At 51.7% G+C, this 18726-nt stretch overlaps 2 protein-coding genes across 2 annotated transcripts in view; both read left to right on the forward strand.

Moving 5' to 3' along the window:
• The window catches only part of ABHD17C (abhydrolase domain containing 17C, depalmitoylase), a gene marked incomplete at its 5' end in the record, with an annotated part of 46609 nt that extends 28057 nt beyond the window's left edge, over positions 1 to 18552 (forward strand). Inside the window, 2 exons of the mRNA XM_025892984.2 lie at positions 13373 to 13552; positions 17070 to 18552. Of these exons, the coding sequence (XP_025748769.1) occupies positions 13373 to 13552; positions 17070 to 17289 (400 nt within the window). The remainder of the gene's footprint in view (positions 1 to 13372; positions 13553 to 17069) is intronic.
• The window catches only part of CEMIP (cell migration inducing hyaluronidase 1), a 196156-nt gene that overhangs the window by 27557 nt on the left and 149873 nt on the right, over positions 1 to 18726 (forward strand). The gene's annotated exons all lie outside the window — the stretch shown is intronic.

Raw genomic sequence — 18726 nt, forward strand, 5'->3', positions numbered from 1 at the left:
TCTGGGGAAGATCCTGCATAGGACAGTCCGCTCGCTGCGTCCAAGCCCGTGGTAGGAGGGCCGCGCCTACCTGCGCCATCTTGTTTCTCCGTGTTACTGGTAAATTCCAGTGCCTTTGGGTTTTGGAGATTTTACAATTAAAAAACCCCACGTTTTACTCTTTGCTATCGTTCTATATGACTACTTATTGTTTCTACTCCCATAATAAAAATCTCAGAGATTTTCTCCAAAGGGAATAATTGGGGGCACCTGGGTGGCTCATTCAGTTAGGCGTCTTACTCTTGATCTCAGCTCAGGTCTCAACCTCCGTGAGTTCAAGTCCCGGGTTGGGCTCCAGCTGAGTGTGGAGCTTGCTTAACATAAATAAATAAACAAACAGGGAGTAATTAGTACAAGTCAGATTTAAGAAGAGTGTTTACTTTTTTCCTTCCTTTTTATTGTGATAAAATATGCCTGCATTAAATTTACCATTTTAACCATGTTTAAGTGTGCCCTTCTAGGACACCATGTGAGGTTGAGCACATCCACAGTGTTGAGCAGCCACCCTCACCATCCACCTCCAGAACTCTCCATGACCCTCCACGGACACTGTTCCCATTAAACAGAATCTTCACTTTTTTTCTTTTTTAAGATTTTATTTATTTGAGAGAGAGAGGGAGCATGAATGGCAGGAGGGGCAGAGAGAGGGAGAGGCAGGCTTCCCACCAAGCAGGGAGCCCGACGCGGGGCTCGATCCCAGGACCCTGAGATCATGACCTGAGCCGAAGGCAGACGCTCAACCAGCTGAGCCACCCAGGCGCCCCGAATCGTCACTTTGAAAGCACCATTTACTACCCCTGAAATGCTCAGGCCAGGGCGGTGGACCAGCTTGCTTTATGTCTGCGTTAAAAGGGGCGGTAACTAACAATACAGAGCAGCTGCACACCGGCCTCGTTGGGCAGGAGCCCATGTTACACACGAGAGAAGGAAAACCTTCTTTTCCTGCCAGAGCAGGTTGGCAAACACGCAGCCGACTCACCAGTCACAAGGCGAGGTTCAGACAGGCCTGCCCCCTTCCGGGGCTGGCTTGGTTGTAATTCATAGAAATCTTCTTTCTTCCCCTGGTTGAGCCCACATTCTGGGGCCCTAAGGTAGCAGCTGTCTTAGTAATTACAATTCTGAGTTAAGTGAGTAACCTCTTAAAGCTCGAGCTCCCTTATCTGTGAATGATCCATCTGTGTGATCTCTGAGGGCCTTTCCATTCCTGTCCTGTGGTTTGCCATATTTCCATAATTGATGCTGTGGACTTTCCATGCTCTTAAGAAGGATGCGGCGGCCGGGGGGTGGGGGGCGGGGGGAGATGGAAGGTTCTGGAAACAGAAGGAAGAGTAGGGACGTGAGGAGGAAGGACACAAGATGGGCCCAGAGAGGGGTTTCGAGCCCAGAGAGAGGAAGCAAAGATGCCACTGAGGAGGGACAAAGGGCTTCTTTGCGAGGTCCGCCCGAGGAGAGTGTTTACCTAACAGACTTGGATTTTGGGTGTATGCAAAGCACCCCGGAGGGCATCCCCAGGAAGAGTCGGCTGGTGCCCAGCCCGAGCTGGGGCCGCGTTAGATCCTGCTCGCGCCTTGTCTGGCCGTGGAAACTGGAAAACAGCCTGCAGGGCGGGGAGGACCGTCCTCCGTGGGGTTTCTCTCATTACTGCCTTTAATTCTTGCCTCAGGCCTGGAAGGGGGCCTCACCTGCAAGGGGGGCTGCAGAGCGGTCAGGTCACCGGTGCAGGGCAGGGCCAGCGGTCAGACCTCGCTCTTCCTTCTAGCCCGCTGTGCAGACGGCCAGCCCCACACCTTCCCGTGGCCATGACCATGCACTGAGGAGCTCACAAAGGACTGGTTTTAGCCCAGCTTCCACGGGGGTAATCATAGCCCCACCCAGGCCACCCCTGAGGACATGGACTTGAACGGCTCACCGGCCCCCTCCCTCAGCTTCGCTTTCCTCCTTGTAGGGAGGGCCTTTCTGGGCAGGGACGCAGGTGACCTCCCCCAGGCTCAGCAACAAGAGGGCACAGGCGTCCTGGAGGATGTGGGTTGACTGTCCAGGTTCCAGCTTCGCCTGTCCCCGCTGTGGTCACCCTGAGCATGTGTTCACACCACCAGCTCCAGGGCACGGAGATGGAGGGGCGCTCTGAAAAGACACAGCGGCTCAGAAATGCTCCGTCCCCGGGATGTGACCGTCCAAGAATTCTCTGGTGGACATCGGCAGTTTTAGTGAGGGTGTAAAGCCTTTGTGGTGCGGCGTTCCCAGATCCACAGTATTTGCAAGTCACCGTCAAGCCAGGCAGACTCATCGACCTGGGTCTCGCATCTTGTGGACTATGGCTGTTGTGAGAACTCGCCTTATGGTGGGATAAAATAATTAGGAATTGGATTCTTGAGACTCCAGTTTTAAGAAATAACCTTCAGCCTTGGTGACCAGGTAGATCATGAAATTCGATTTTTTTTTTTTAAGATTTTATTTATTCATTTGAGAGAGAGCACGAGAGGGAGGAGGGTCAGAGGGAGAAGCAGACTCCCTTCTGAGCAGGGAGCGCAACGTGGGACTCGATCCAGGACTCCGAGATCATGACCTGAGCTGAAGGCAGACGCTTCACAGACGGGGCCACACAGGCACCTCTGAAATTAGATTTTTTAAGTTTCTCCCCATCACAGAGATTTCATGAGATATCTACTTTCCTTTCGGCTGTGTTTCTTGGATATGGAATAGGCAGATCCCGTAAGGCTTTATTTGGCCAAGTGTCTGTATTTGTATTTGGTGGAACAGAAGTGCTATTTATTAAATGGATTTTTTGGTCATATGCCTCTGCTAGATGTTTTACCTAAGCCCGCTCATGTAATGCCCTCAAAAAAGTAGAGTAGGTGGTATTCTAACCATTTCCAGGTATTTATGCAGCGGGGGGGGGGGGTGGGGCAGTATTTTCGGGTCTTTCCAACATGGTAGATAATCAGAAAATGCCAGAAGCATCTCAGTTATCATTAGCACAATTCTCAAACAAGTTCAAGCAAATTATTCCATTTTTATTGTAACAGATCTAAAGAGTTGATTTTATATTCTTTAGGACTCTGTCTTTTCCTCTGAAAAGTAATTTTTTTTTCTTAATTAAAATTAAGTCACGCTGGGTCTTGTTTATTTTTGCCGTGACACCGAGACAGTGCTGCAGGAGCAGAGAACAGTCTCGAATGTCAGAAAGAACGAAGTTGTCTTGAGGGTGGGTTTGGGCCGGACACAGAGTCTTTCCCTGCGGCCCCACTTGGAAGGCAATTTCAAACATCCCACGTAGGAGAAAGGTCATACCGGAAGGGGGATGCCAGGGAACACACGTCTTGCTATGTTTGGAGGTCTGTGAGTGAGTGCTTGTAAGGTGTGTTTTCCTGGAATGCCCTTGGTGTCCCCCACCCTGTGTCATCGTCATGGTCCATTCAAGAAAAGGACATGTTATCTTTGTGTCTACAGGTTTCACCTTGGGTCTCTCCATCTCCACGGGTCCAGGGCTGTTTGGTCCCACCCAGAACCTCGGCTTTGAGCTGTGCCCCCGTTGCCCCTGGCCCGGATGGCTCTTCCGGGCCCCCGCCTCTCCCCTGCTCTGCTTCCTCTGAGCCCTGGCAGGAGGGAGGGTGAGGAGTGCCCAGGGCCTGGTCTGTCTAGCATAGACATCAAAGCAATTTCAGGAAGATTTTTCTTTTTTTTTTTCTTTTTCTTTTTTTTTTTTTAAGATTTTGTTTTTAAGTGATCTCTACGCCCAGCGTGGGGCTCAAACTCACGACCCCGAGATCAAGAGTGGCACTGTTCCACTGACTGAGCCAGCCGGGCGCCCCAGGAAGATTTTTCTTACAATGACCAGGAGAGTCAATGCCTTCCTGAGATGCTCCACAATTACTTGAGCCTGTATCTTCCCTGCATTTTCTAATGAAACAAACAAAATTCCACACGCCCATGGTCTCCTTCCCAGTTTCCCTATTTGTGCCCATCTTCCCAAGCCTTAGCTGTAGGACTGTCTTCCGGTCTGCCCCCCCCCCGGCCCCCCACGACTTGCCGCGGACGCATCTGATCAGAGCGACTCCCAACACTTCGGTCCCACCGGGGCTGCTTCCGTCCCGTTGTCCCTGAGTGCCCTCCTAGGATCTCCTGCATGTTCCCTGACCCTGCTGTCCTGGACGGCACCTCCTTTGGCGTCCCTCTGCTTCTGGAAGTGACCCCTCGCCCCGCCGGCCAGGCTCTGTCCCCTCCTTCCTTCCGCTCCCCTTCGGTGAGTCCTGACCCCCCCCACCACGCCCGTCCCCGTTTTGATCGTTCCTTCCCTGTGCTCTGATAAACCTACTGACCATGTTACTCATGTGACCTGAACTTCGACTTGGTTTTTGTGTGCTTTCTTGGTTTGAATCACATTTTGTTCTTTATTTCCCCAAAGACTCATAACCCGGGAGCACATTGTTTCTGTTTCTGTTTCCGAACCCCAATTCACTGTTACTTCAAGTGAATGAGGCCACTTTTAATGTTGCATTTGGCACATTTTATTTTATAACCAGTGTTGAGAAAATACCTTGAACATGCTCAGGGTAGTAAAACTTCCAGAGGTTATAATTATCTTGTTTATAAATATCTCTTTTAACCAAATTCTCTTGATCAGAAGAAAAGAAACAAATACACCATTGACATCACCAACCTTTAAGATTCTTAATTTTCTCAAACAGCACTAATGCAATGGATACTTTAAAATGTGTTTCCTTTGCTCTCCACCATTGGAATTAATGACCGATAGAAATCTGTTTGTGAAACATCACGTATAACATTAAAAAAAAAAAAAGTCTAAACCTACACAGGTGTATTTTTAAAAAGGGAAAATAAGCATGTTTTGGGTGATTGATGCTTTTTTCATCTTCCTCATAGTTAAAATATAAGACGCACATGTGTTAAGCTTTGGCCACAGAAAGTAAGTTTGGTTTCCCATTTTCTGTGCCTGTGGTTTTTGGCGGGTCCTGCTTACGCACCTCCTTCCCCTGCACGGGCGAGCCTTTCACTCTGAGGCTTTGCCCTAAAGTTTATTGGGGTTTCTCAGCATCCCTCATCTCATCCTTCCATTAACATTCACGTTACTGTGTATTTATCTTTGTCCTACGTCTCAAGACATTTCCACCAGGAATTCTAGCTCTGAAATATTTAAAATATCAACTTCAAAGTCCGTGGAACTGTGCCAAGCACGCTTCTTGTGAAGATAAATGGAAATGCTCTCGACACAGGGCAAAGTCAGGGTCCATTAACTTAAACAGGATGCAGTGTCTTGGGGAGGCTCTGCTGCTTCGCGTTTGTAGACAGAAAAGAAAGCCTTACGTTAAAAGGAAAACAAACTGGTTTCACGTTATCAGCGAAGGGATGGTTCCCACAGGACACGCTCTCCCAGCGCGGGCTCTTGCCTCCTGTGCTGCTGGCTCGCCCCGGGCTGTGGGGGCTCCGGGGACACGTCCTGGGTGCCGACGGGAGCAGAGACCTTCTCTGGGGGTGGCCAGCCTGAACCTGACGTCGCTTGTGATGCAGCAAGGTAGTAGACACTTGGAGAGGTGGGGGGCAGTGGATTGTAGGTTTCCGGGGTGTGGTTATTCGGGGCCGTGGCTCTCCCCTGGCAAAATGTGGGAGGCTTGCGTTTCCTGCATTGTGTCTTAAGTAAACCTAACCTCACGCCTAAGAAACGGTGCTCACTAAGTCTTGTGATCCTTGATGGACCGACTCATCTCTGCTAGTTTGCAGACAGGAGATTCCAGAAGCTCCTACCCAGATCCTCAAGAAGATGCTGAGCTTCGAGGGCATTATCTAGCCGTTGGAATGATACTTATATATGGAATTCAGTTGGGATTGGTCGGAAAACAGCCTTTGGCTGAGTCACGTTTCCATTCAAAGGGAGAAATACCTCTGAGGGACCCGCGGGGGTGCCCTGAGCGTGGGTACTGTTTGCCTCCCCCCGTGTGGGGCTTACAGTGTCATCGTGGTTGATTGCACACACCGTCACACACCATCACGCCGCTGCGTCCTCGGGTGAGTGGTCAGGAGGGAAAGGACCCCAGCAGACCGGTGTTCAGGAGGCGTGTGTGAAGCAGGTGGGACCCCAGAGTCTTCTAGGCAGGGGCTGTTGATGATACAGTAAGGAGTCTAACTGCAGGAGAAGGTTCATTTGGAGAGAAAATAAAAGGTTGTAATAGTGAGGTGGGGCCAGGTTGTGGAGGTAGATGTGAGTATGTGGACTTTTACCCCAAGGATAGTGGTTTGCCGAAGGGGTGTGATTAGCAAAGCAACATGACACAGGTTTCTTCTTTTCTCTCTGTCTCTCTTTTATTTTTTTTAAGATTTTATTTTTAAGTAATGTCTACGCCCAGCATGGGGCTCAAACTCACAACCCTGAGATTAAGAGTCGCCTGCTCCACGGACTGAGCCAGCTGGGCGCGCCCCATCTGTCTCTCTTTGTTTAGGTGAGAAGGGGGTTGCCTCCCATGGGGATGGAATGTCGTCGTGTGGCAGCTCCGATGATGGAATCGGGCCAAAGGTGGGCCCGAGAGAGAAGAGGGGTCAGCAGTGGGGGTGGCCAGGCCTGGGGGTTCCCAGGCTCAGCGATGAGCAAGTGCGTGCAGGATGGGAGCCAGGTCAGCCGTCGGGAACTAGGACACCTGCCTCCTCCCCAGCCGTAGCACGAGACGCACAAACCCCGAGGATGGGGCAGGACAGTGGGTGGTTTCAGCGGTCAGGGGCCCTCTGGGCCCTGTGAGCCTCACGGGGGTAGGTAGAGGCAGTGGCAGCGAGCCTTCCAGAAAGACCTGTGAGCCACATACCGTGGGTGCCTGTGGTGATGTTCATGCTCGTTCATGTGCCGGACTGACGGGCAGTTATCCTGTTGGATCTAGCACAGGAAGCCACCACAGAGCCGTGGGGTCAGGAACGCCGTCGTCCGGCAAACGTCTCAGAGGCAGAAAGGGCAGGACTTAGTGACAAGAGTTTGTGAGGAGCAGGGGGGAGAGAGGCCTGAGAAATCCGCCCTCATCCCGAAGCCTGAGCCCGAGCAGTGAAGGCTCTGGCAATGGGGGGAGAGGGAAAGCGTTGGGGAGGGAGGACCACGCGTCCGGTGTGGGCAGCGGTGAGTGTGAAGCGATGGGGGCCCGTCGGGGAGAAATGCCCGTAGAAAGGGCCGGGCTGAGCTGAGGGTCAGTGCAAGAACTCAGGTTAGAAGCCCCCGCCGGCCGCGTCCTCGGCGCGCGGAGGGTCATGGCACCCTTTCCTGTATGGCAGGTGCTCTGCTGGGCTCTGGCGCTGGGCAAGGCCCCCAGGGGAGCACACGGGAGGAGAGAGGAGAGGTGCCTGCCGGACGGGACGGGGCCCCGCGAGGTGGGCCAGGAGGAGCAGAAGGAAGGAGGGGAGAGGAAGTCGCAGGCGTGCTAGGAAGGGCGTGAAGGCCCACCCCGCACCTTCCCCGGACGCCCGCTCGCTTGGGTCTTCACACCGTGGGAGGGAGTGACGCCGTCCCGACCCCTAGCGGCCTCCGTCACCAGGTGCGAGGGCCGAGTTTCCCTTGGGTTTTTATCAGAGCCCACCCAGCCTTTGCCCCCGTGGCTCGGTGCCATCAGGTGTCCTGTGAGCTGGCGCCCCTGTTCTCCCTGACTCGGACTCGCTCGGCCTCGCGTCTGTCCCTGCACGGGCCATTTCCAGCCCTCTCTGCACCTGCTACGCAGATCCCCCCCCGGCCCCGTGAGTCCGGACCTCTGCACGGAGCTCCCTCCAGCTCTGGTGGTGGAGGCCCTGCCGCCCGTCTGTGCCCGGGCTTGCTTGTGTGTATTTGGCTTCCCTGTCCTACCCGCAGCCCACACACACACAGCCTTGCTGAGGCCGCCGCCCGCCCAGCCCCCGGGACTGGGTCCGCCCTTGCCTTCCCACCTGCGAGGACCCGCAGCTTGCCTGGTTCTGAGCCTCTGTTGCTTCTGCCCGCCCCAAAACCGTCGGTTCCGGGTGGGAGGGCTGCATGAATGCTTCATTTTAGGATGGAGGTGTAGGACTTGGGGATTGGTGATGTTTTTGAACGAATGCTTTTCACTTGATCCTGCCGTTTACGATCTTAGAATGCCCTGTGTTTCACACGGGCTCCGTAAGTAGATTCTGTTTACTGGCGCTGTGTTCCGTCTTTTTATTTAACTTGGGACCTAAAGGGGCTTTAGGGTCTGATCCTACCCTTTTTACTCCATATCCATCAGTGTGTAGTCTAGGAATCCACAAACCCACTGGAATTTCTATGTATGGAAAATTTCTCAGTAAGGGAATTTACATTTTTTTTTTTTAATTCCCAAGAAATTCAGATACTTCTCAGTTTGGAACCATTGGTATAGAAGTTACCAATCTTGTACCTTTATTCTACCAAAAAGAGAACCCATGGTGGTACGGTGAAAAGGACACAATTTAGCGTCCTCCTCCGCAAAGGGCAACAGGGACGCCTTACATGTGCCACCGAAAATCTTTGATACCTTCAAAGAAGTACTTGTCTCCTCACCCGGCCCCTTCCCCGGCTCCTCATTTGTTGTCACATGGTCAGTAAAGACAGGAAAAACCAGTAGGAAAGTCCCGAACATAATACTCACCGACATGAACATTGGACCAGCGCTCTACAGTTTGCAAAGCCCCTTCCAGCACAGGAGCCCTGGCACTGAGCGGAATGCTTACCAACCCTTTGCAGAAAGACCTGACAGTATTGCTTCCATCATTGATTGTTTTAAACAAGTCAGTACCTAATAATTAAAGGAAATTAGAGATTAGAAATGAGGGCTACCTGCTGTCTCAGATGGTGGAACCTGTGACTCTTGATCTTGGGGTTGTGAGTTCAAGCCCCACGTTGGGCGTAGAGATGACTTTAAAAAAGTAAAGAAGGAAATGAAAAGTCTCACTACCTGAATGAAGGTAAGCATCACTCCCATTTTAGTATATTGATTTCAGGTCCCTTTTCCATTTATAGCTTTTGTTCCAAGGAAGGTAATTGTGACCTGATTTTGTAGAGTGCTTTTTACTGAACGTGGTAGCATGAGTTCTTCTCACACTGTCTTTATGAGACATAATTTTAATGGCCTCATGTTTGCTTATGAGCTTTATTTTTAGCACAAAATCTACCATGAGTTGTAACAGTCTTTGTGAGGGCTGGCTCCATATCTGAAACTACCTGGTGAACTTTTTTTTAAGATTTTATTTATTTATTTGAGAGAAAGAGAGAAAGTCAGAGAACAAGCATGAGTTGGGGACAGGGTGATGGAGAAGCAGACTCCCTGCAGAGCAGGGAGCCTGACGCGGGGACTCGAACCCAGGACCCTGAGATCATAACCTGAGCCGAAGGCAGGCGCCTCACCGATGGAGCCACCCAGGCGCCCCTATCTGGTGAACTTTTAAACAGTATTTTTTTGTTGTTGCAAAATAGATCAGCCAGATAGGAGCGTCCCTAAAATGTAAACGTCCAGCTTTGTGGACAGTAAAAGGAACAGTATGACCACACGTAGCCCGTAAACCGAATTCCACAAGCCCTCATCCCTCACTGCTGTCCGTCCTTGTAAGGCTTCCCTTCCCTGCTCTGCCTTCTGGGCTGATGACCCGATTAAATATCCCCCAACAATACAGCTTCGTCTGGGTGGGTTTGCGTTTCTGCAGGGGGAGCCACAGGGCGTGTGTTCCGCCACGTCTGCCCCCTTGGCCCGCCAGCACGGCTTCCGTATCCACCTGGCCGCCGCCGTTCATCGGGGCTGCCTCGGCCGTGTGGACACATGCCCGCACACAGTCCTGCGTGTGTTTCTTGGTGGACGTGAGTGCGTCTTGCTGTGGTGTGCGTGCCTGGGAGTAGAATCACCAGGTCACCAGGTGCCCGTTCCTGCATCTTCTCTTCCACGGACGGTTGCCAAACGTTTCCGAAGTGGTTGTGTCCACTTACCGCCCTGTCAGGAGGGAAGGAGAGGGTCTGTGCTTCACCTCTTTGTCAACCCTCCGTGCTGTCCACCTTTAAATTTTTGTCGGCATCACATGATGGTTTTAATTTGCATTTCCCTTTTCCCTAATGAAGCCGGCTGTCCCCTGCACCGCCCTCCCTGCCATTTTAGATTTCTTCTTTTATAAAATGCCCGTTTTGTAAAAACGCCATTTTTGGGGGGCTTGGCTGTCTTTTTCTCACTTTGTAGTAATTCTCTATAGATTCTAGAAGTGAGCTCTTGGTTGTATGGTGTGGCAGGTGTCTTTCCCATCGGTCACTTTCTCACTGGGTCTTCTGATGAGCAGAAGTTCTTGACTTCAACGTGACATAATTGTGTTTTCCCTTTATGGCTAGTGTTTTTGTGTTTTACCTGGTGAAGTTTTCGAGTGAAAGCTTGGGGTTCAGAGTGCTGGTTGTGACCAGGGATGTGAGTCTGCACCTGAAAGCTGGGATTTGTACAGGTTGGTACTGGGTGTCGGGTGCGGGCCAACAGGAAGCTAGGAGCCAAGTCTTCTTGCGAAGCAGCTCCAGCCTCTCTGTAAGATCACAGTGTCCGAGGACGGATTCGGGACCTCGGCAGAGAAGGCTGCCCCACCGGGCAGGCCACGCCCTTGGCGTGTGGGCTCATTGCTCCCTTCTTTGTTCCGTGGGGCCCTGAAGTCCAGGGAGGCTTGTGTAGAAGGCAGGATCCTGACAGCATAGGGATGCTGGATGGAGCAGAGTTAACACTTGCTCATGGCTACACTAGGTTATCCCGTGTGATTCTCCCCAGCCTGCGGATCAGGGCACGGGGGGGGAGGCCAGTGTGATGCCACACTGACCGGGAGGGCCTGCACGGGGTGTTCTACCTTCAGTATTAATTGTCTCTTCATCAGTCGGTAGAGCATGAGACTCTTAATTGTCTCTTCATCCTCGGCCCTTAGTTTGCAGTTTTCTCCTTCTCTTATCTTTTTCTTTGATTGATGCCTCATCTGTTCGTAACCGATAGCAAAGGGGGACCCACGCTCCAGATGTGGGGTTTTTTCACTCTCTGGGTGTTCTCTCCCTCCCCCCACCTCCCCATTCTGTGAAGTAGCCGATGGCCCTTGTGCTTTGGGGGGTCAAAGACAACTTTAGGGATCTAATGAAAGTTGTAGAGGGAGGAGGAGACCCCAGTCTTACCTCTGCTCCCCTCAAGGGTCCCTGAGCCCTGGGTTGAAAACTGCTGCTGGGATGGGCCTCCCCGTCCATGATGGAAGGGGAGGGAGCTGGGATGGCTTCCCTCAGCGGAGGGCATTTTCCTGTGCGGCGGTCTGCTGACTCCAGGTGCCCCTCTCTGGGTCCCTCGTCGTTCCGGCCTCACTGGGGGCTCTCAGACCTCGGGATTTGGGGTCCAGGTTGCGGTGGCCACCTATTCCTTGCTCAGATCTCTCCCTCAAAATCCTTTCTGCTGACCATTTTATAATAACCTGCCCTTCCAACTGCTCCTGCCCCAGGCAAGGACCCCCGAGACCTTCATCCCGGGACACTCTTCCAAAGGCACAGTTGCATTGGGTGGTGCTAAGTTCCAGGGGCTGGGGCCGCACAGACACGTCCCTCTAGAAAGAGAGAGCAGATCCGGGTTCTGAGCACCTGTGTCTGCAGGAGGATGGAGCATCTCTTTCTTCTGTTTGTTTTTTAAAATTTATCGTATCTTCTGTTTCATCTTGCCTGTATGATTCTTTTTTAAGGATTTTATTTGTTTATTTGAGAGAGAGGGAGAGGGTCAGAGGGAGAAGCAGGCTCCCCACTGAGCAGGGAGCCCGACACGGGGCTCGATCCCAGGACCCTGGATCATGACCTGAGCCGAAGGCAGATGCTTAACCCACTGAGGCAACCAGGCGCCCCGTGTATGATTCTTAATAATCCCTTGTCTATCTCCCTGCCCCTTGGCACGCTTCTGTTGTCCTTCCTGCATGTCGCGGAAAGGTGATTCTTCTCAGAGCATTAACTTTGTTCCTGTCACCTTGCCCTTGGCTCCCGTGTCCCTCCTCATCTCCAGGACAAGCCCTGACCCTTAGCACATTCACGCTGCTCCCAGATGCACCCCCCTGAGCCGCGCCCTGGACTCTGCACCTGCTCCTCACTCTCCAGCGCTTTCCCGAGCCGTGCCGTGTGCACCTGACCCTGCTCGGGGAGAGAGTTCTCCTGATCCCCCGTGTCTTCGAGTCCTGGCTGCCCCCCGTGGCGCAGCTCCGATGCTGGCTCTCCGTGAACGCAGTGTGTCCCCTCCAGAAAGAGCCCGTCCCTCCCTGAACTCCTTCTTAAGAACCCCCGTTTTCCTGTGGCATTTCGGGAAGCTGGGGGGAGAAAGCCGGGTTGAAATCCTGCCATTCCCTCCGTTCTTGGCTGCTGGTTCCTGTCACTGAAGGCCGTTATCAGAGCGAACTTCACGTGGCCCTGGGAGCAACGGTAGGTTCTTATGCCAAAAAGCAAAATTGTCAATCATGGGCTGCAGCTTTACCGGGATGATATGGGATGATTTTCCCAGGTGCTCGTACCGGTTTGTACGCCCACAGCGGTGTGATGGAGCTCCCTTCCCGTGTCCTGGCTCACCCTGGACCTTGTCTGATGTCTTCACCTTCGCTGCATTCCTCCGCGTGGGCCAGGACCCCCCCCACCCCATGACGTCTGTCGGCTTCCCGCCCAGAGGAGGGGGAGAGCAGGGGGAGAGCACACCCTTCTCTCTGAAGCTGCACATGCGTCATTCTGCTCGCAGTCCGCTGACCAGAGCTGCGGCCTGTGTACACGGCAGGCACCGACTAAACGCCCAGAGGCAGTGGCTCGGGAGACCACTCAGGAAGGCTCCGACGGGTTTAGTCCCAAGGAGAGGCTGAAGACACTAGATTTGTCTTCAAATTAATCGTCTCTCAGGACCTTTGTCTGATAAATGTTCGTACCTTTAATGTTTTATTAAAACCTCACTTGAAGGGCTCTTCATAAAACTAGTACAATTGGCTAGACGTGCTTTTGCTTTTACTTCAGAAATATGGAAATTGGTGATTATCAGAGAAACTCTGAAGAGGGGAGGGTAGGAAACGAGAGGGCTCTGGAACTGGGAAAGGGGACTTAGGACGCATCTGTTTCTTAACTCCCACCCCCAAACGTGCCACGTTCGTTATTTTCACAAAATGTGGAAGACAGAATCCCAGTCACTTCATCCTGAGACGGGCCCCTGGCGTGTCTGTGTGAAGTTCACGCTGATTCTAAGCTCAGGTGTACAAGTGTGATGATGTCTCTTTAAACCAGGAGCTGTGGGGGTTTGGGGAGTTTAAGCTATTACGGTTTTGTCTCCCTTCTGTCTTCCGGCCGTTAGCTAACGGTGAGCACCCCCTGATTTCTGTCCAGGTACGGCGTGAGTCCCGAGAACATCATCCTGTATGGCCAAAGCATCGGGACCGTCCCCACGGTAGACCTGGCCTCGAGGTATGAGTGTGCCGCCGTCATTCTCCACTCGCCTCTGATGTCGGGGCTGCGCGTGGCTTTCCCGGACACCAGGAAAACGTACTGCTTCGACGCTTTCCCCAGGTAAGCTCACACGTGTGCAGCAGGTGCCAGGGCGCCCAGTGACCCGGGCTCAGATGCCACTGTGAATGGCGGGCCACTGATCAGTCTTTCCTGAATGCAGCCACGCGTCAGACCCTGTGCTGGGCACCTCGGGGAGGTGATGGTGACACCAGCCAGAGACTTGGTCCTCCGGGCCTGACTCATCTGTAGAGCTCTCCTGGATGACGTGTGAGGACCTTGCTCGTGCTGACATCCAGGGTTAATGGACTCGGTTGTATGTGCAAGATGAAAACAAAAGTGCCCACACGTATCCTGAAAAAAAGTACCGTTCCAGATTCGCACGTTCACGCAGATGGGCGTGTATGGTGGAGTTGCGGAGAGCTACATGCAAAATGCATGATGAGGCACTTAGCGGTCTGCACACGCACACAAAGCTGCAGACGTGCTCAGTTTTAGAACCTCCTCCTCCTTCGATGAGACCGTGCAGGTGAGGGCGGAAGGGGAGGTGAGCTGCAGGCCAGACCTTCTGTGCTTTGGTGACAGGCCACCATCCTAGGATCAGGGAACACAGCCCTGGGAGCCCTTCGTTCCAGCCTGCTCCCCAGCTCCTCCCACGGGCCTCCTTGCCTGTGGAAGCACGTGGATGGGAGCCCACGGCTGGATCCTCCCGGCCCGGCCCTGCTCTTTGCTCATCCCGCTGACGGAAGGAAGGGAACTGGGTCATCACCATGCTCTAAATGCCAGAGCAGTGAGCTAGTGGTTTCTTGAATACCTCCGTTTGAAAATTTTACTTGTTTTTTTTTTTCTTCTTCTTTTCTTAAAATCCGAGTTGAGGACAGTGTTTTCCATAAAAACGATTTGCCCCCTAAACTTTTCCCATCGTGCGTGGCTAAAGCAAGTCTGAGGCCGTTAGGGCAGGACTGGCCGGCTCGTGTTGCCATTTTGTAGGAAACGCCCCCACAGGAGTAAAGCCCTGTCTCAGGATTTTGATTGACCCCCTCCTGGCTGTCATTCTGCTGTCGCTCGAGGGGAGCAAGCATCGCTTGGTTACGTCAACATCTGCCGCACAGCCTGTCTTGCAACAGCAAGAGGCCTTCTGTTGGCACGTTGGGTGAACTTCAGTTCCGTGCAGTTGTTCCCGGCACTCAGGGCAGACTCCAGCTTCAGGAGAGGGTTGACCTAGTGGCGAATTCCTGCTGGCATGGCGGGGCAAACATGCAGCTCAGATGTGGCCATGTTTGTGCCGAACGGGTAATGAGAGGCCAGTTTGTGGAAAGGGAGATGTTTAGCATGTTTGTGGGAGGGATGCTAGGCGTTACCATGGCAACAAAACGCCTAGGTTGTTTCCTGACTCTTAAATTAGCATACACCTTAAAATACAGCCATGGCAACTAACCGCAGCTTATTAATTAAGAGTCAACCAGCAACCGGTCTTCCCTGGGTCTGTCTGATCCACCAGGCGTTGCAACAGCTCCCCCTGCTCCTCACCTCACCCCTACCATAGGCTTCCCAGCGGCCGGGAGAAGTGGGTCAAGTCATAGAGTCCTCATTTTAGAGATTAGGGTGCTGAGGCTGACCGAGGTAAGCAGTGTGCTGGAATTAAGGTAGGGGTGTGGACACTGCCCCGAAGGCCATCCCTCCCACCGGTGCCCTGGAGCGTTAATACGGTAGCTCCTCGAACCACAGTCACCCGGACCCTCATCGTTAATTGAATTCAGTAGACGTTCTGTTATGGGGCCCGTTGCTGCCGAGGGTCAGAATTGTCTCCGTTTGTGTTCCTCTCTTTGGAGGAAGGCATTTCCCACTTCCTTTCAATATTACCAACAACGCAAGAGGAGCCCTGATCACTGTGGTTTGTAGCTTCTTTTCCTTTACCTGCTTTCCATTTAGACTCAAACGCTGACATTTAGCTTGAGATGCACCCTCAGGCTGTAGAGATTCTCCTACTAAATTGTGCAGCACGGAGCACAGCCCCAGGCCCGTTCTGCTGGTACGCATCTTTTTAATGGAATATAATTGGACTCCCACATTCTCAGAAGAAGAAGTCTCGTTAACATGAAACCGGAGAAAAACGGGTTTCTAAACACGACTGCTAATCTGGGACATTGCATATGCCGCCACCCAAGGCTCTGATCTTGGCAAATCCCACAGCCCGGTGGGGTTTTGCCATCTCCCTTGGGTGTCCCGAAGTGGTGGGTGGTGTCGCGAGCTGCTGATCAAGGTTCTGTGACAGTTGTCTGTAGGTCTCTGGGCGGTGCCCTTGATGCGAGGGCGCTGTTACCTGCCCAAGCTCAGGCCGGCGGTATTCGTCCTCACTGGCTTTGGTGCCCTCCTCGCTTGCCCGGAGCCGGGGCTGTCCTGCTCCTGGTGTCCTGCTGGAGACTCAGTGAGGTTTTTTTGTATGGAAAGCACAGAGCACCTGGCTGTCGAAATTATTTCATCAGTGTTAGTCGTTCCTGTGAGCAGCAGGGTCCCTGCAGCTAGTTGCAGTCGGTATCCTTTTGTAGCTTTGGCCGGGATCAGACACAGAAAGAAAAGTCACCGGTGGGGGGCTTCGGGTGCCAGGACAGGTGGCCAGATCCGCCCGTCTTGCTGTGTCCGTAGGTTAAACGGCGGTCCCCTCCGTGGGGGAAGTCGCCTGCACGCCCTGCCAACAAGGCTTACGTCTGGAATTCCTCTTTGGGAAATGTTTTCAGAGCCTGCAGCACATTCTTTTGAAGATCCTCAAATATTCATCCTTTGAGGGTAGATTCCGTTCTCATAAACAATCCGAGATCACTCAGACTCCAAGCTAGGCATTGTATTATGTTTTCAAGCGAAGTACTACAGTTTTTACCAAAAAAAAAAAAAAAACGAGGCATAAGCATTTATGAGATGGGGTTTTGAGGATCTTTTGAGTCGATTCTGAAGTCGTCTTGCCAAGAAGACTGCAAACGCGGGCAGCCGAGGATTAGCTGTTCAAGCTTTCAGAAGAGACGCTCTGTCGGACATGTCGAGTTCTGGCCTGTTTGTTTATTTTTTTTTTTTAAATCCTCTCTCAAAAATATGAATATATGAGAAATATTAGCTACTGGATTGTTAGCCTGGTGGCCTTTAGGAGTTCTGTTTTTAATAACATATTTTAACGAGCGCGCAATGGCCAGATGCAGCGTGGTGTTCTTGACCGGATCCTGGAACAGAGAAAAGGCATCCGGGGGAAAACTAACAAAATCCAGGCAAAGTGTGGGGTTTTGTTCATGGTGGCGCCTTGACATTGGTTTCTTGGCTTTGACAGACATGTCCTGGCACGTGCGGTGTTAGCCTTACGGGAGACGGGCTCGGGGCCAACGGGATTTCTGTTATCTTTGCACCTTTCTTGTAAAGCCAAAATTATCCCCCCAAATGAAAAGTTTATTTAGAAAAAAAAAAAGAATCACTAGAAAAATGAGGGAAACCCCCCCCCCCGGTGTTAGCATCAGGTACATCAGATGCGACGTGCACTGTCCATGGGCATCACTAATGGAGCCCTCTCTCCCCCTGCCCCTGTTCTGTTCTGCAGCATCGACAAGATCTCTAAAGTCACCTCGCCTGTGCTGGTCATTCACGGTACAGAAGATGAGGTCATCGATTTCTCCCATGGCCTGGCCATGTACGAGCGCTGTCCCCGTGCCGTGGAGCCCCTGTGGGTTGAAGGGGCTGGGCACAATGACATAGAGCTTTACGCACAATACCTAGAAAGACTAAAACAGTTCATATCCCACGAACTGCCGAATTCCTGAAGGAGACACCGTGATTTTACCTCACTTAACTGTGAACACACAAGTCCTCTGTTTTGCACATGCTCGAACTGGAAAGCGGTCATGGCAGGATCACCCGGAGGAGGTACCCGCCTCTCAGTGTTCTGATCAGAGACCTGAGCAAGTCCCCGTCTTCTGTCCCTCGAGGTCGTTCTGCTCCTCACAGCACGCGGCACCGAAAGGTGGTGACGCCCAGCATCATTGCCTGGCGGGAATGGGGACGAGAGCTGGGCGCGGGCACGGTCGGTTTGCCCCGTGCTGTGTAGACGATGCTCACATTGGTTGCTTGGCCGTACCCACGGCTGACGATTCATTCCTGCAGGACTCAGCCCTCTCTCCACCAATGTTCTCAGTACTTGATATGCAGCTCTTTTTCAGCTTCTGGATTCATGGGTTCGATCCATTTGTGAAGCCGTGATCGTGTAACCGGGACACTAGGGTGATGAAAATTCCTTTGTTAAGTTTCGTGACCATGCCGATCTCCCCCCCCGCCACCCCAACAAACAAATCAGTGGAAGGGTAATTTACTGGAACTATCATGAACAGCTTTATCAACTGGAACCATATAAATATAACTGGAATATTCTTAAAAGGAAACTGGGGTTTTTTTAAGTGTAAATTTATTACTAGTCAACAGAGTTTTAATATTTTGATTGTCTGGTTGGTCTAACAAAGAGCCTAGGCAACTTTCCTTCTGTGAAGTCCTCCTTGTAGGCTTTTTTAAAGTACTGTACATATTTGCAATCACATTGTGCATAGATTCTTAATGGGTACTTTTCTTTTGTCAGGCTACCACAATGAACTGCAGATCCCTTGTTTGTAATGTAAATGATTGAATACATTTTGTTAATATGTTTTTATTCCTATGTTTTGCTATCGAAAAAAATTTTATAACATTTCCAAGACAAAAAAAAATTACAAGTTTATGCTTTGAAGAATTTATGTAATGAAAATTTCATTAAACTAATCTTTTTAGTTTAAGACTTCTTTGGGTTTTGACACTGGAGTTGCACCAAGTAAGCATCAGGCACGTCCGATGCTTCACCATTGCTACACGACTCATCTTGGGCGGGGGTCTGGGGTCGGGGGATTTCTTTGGTTTTATTTTAATTTTTCTTTTCAAATTTAAAAGCCTTAAATGTACTGTAAGCCTCAGATTGTTGTACAGCGGGATTGCGGTTGATTCCAGTTTGTGTGCTGTGCTTGGATACGGCACAGCAGTCGGTCATGGAATAAAGGATGCATGGATCAGAACGCGCAGCCTCCTGTGGTCTTTTCCTCTATCTCTCTCTCAGAGAAAGTAGCAAATGAGAAAACAGTGCACGTTGGTTGAAGCAGAAACCCTTGGGGCTTACAGACTTTTCGACCTCTCTCAAGGTGTATGCTTTTGTTCTGGAAGAGACCCGAGGTTCCATTTGG

The sequence above is a fragment of the Callorhinus ursinus genome, unplaced genomic scaffold (genome assembly GCF_003265705.2).
Source record: "Callorhinus ursinus isolate GAN/ISIS: 27379988/994484 unplaced genomic scaffold, GSC_fseal_2.0 scaffold45, whole genome shotgun sequence".
Lineage (NCBI taxonomy): Eukaryota > Metazoa > Chordata > Mammalia > Carnivora > Otariidae > Callorhinus > Callorhinus ursinus.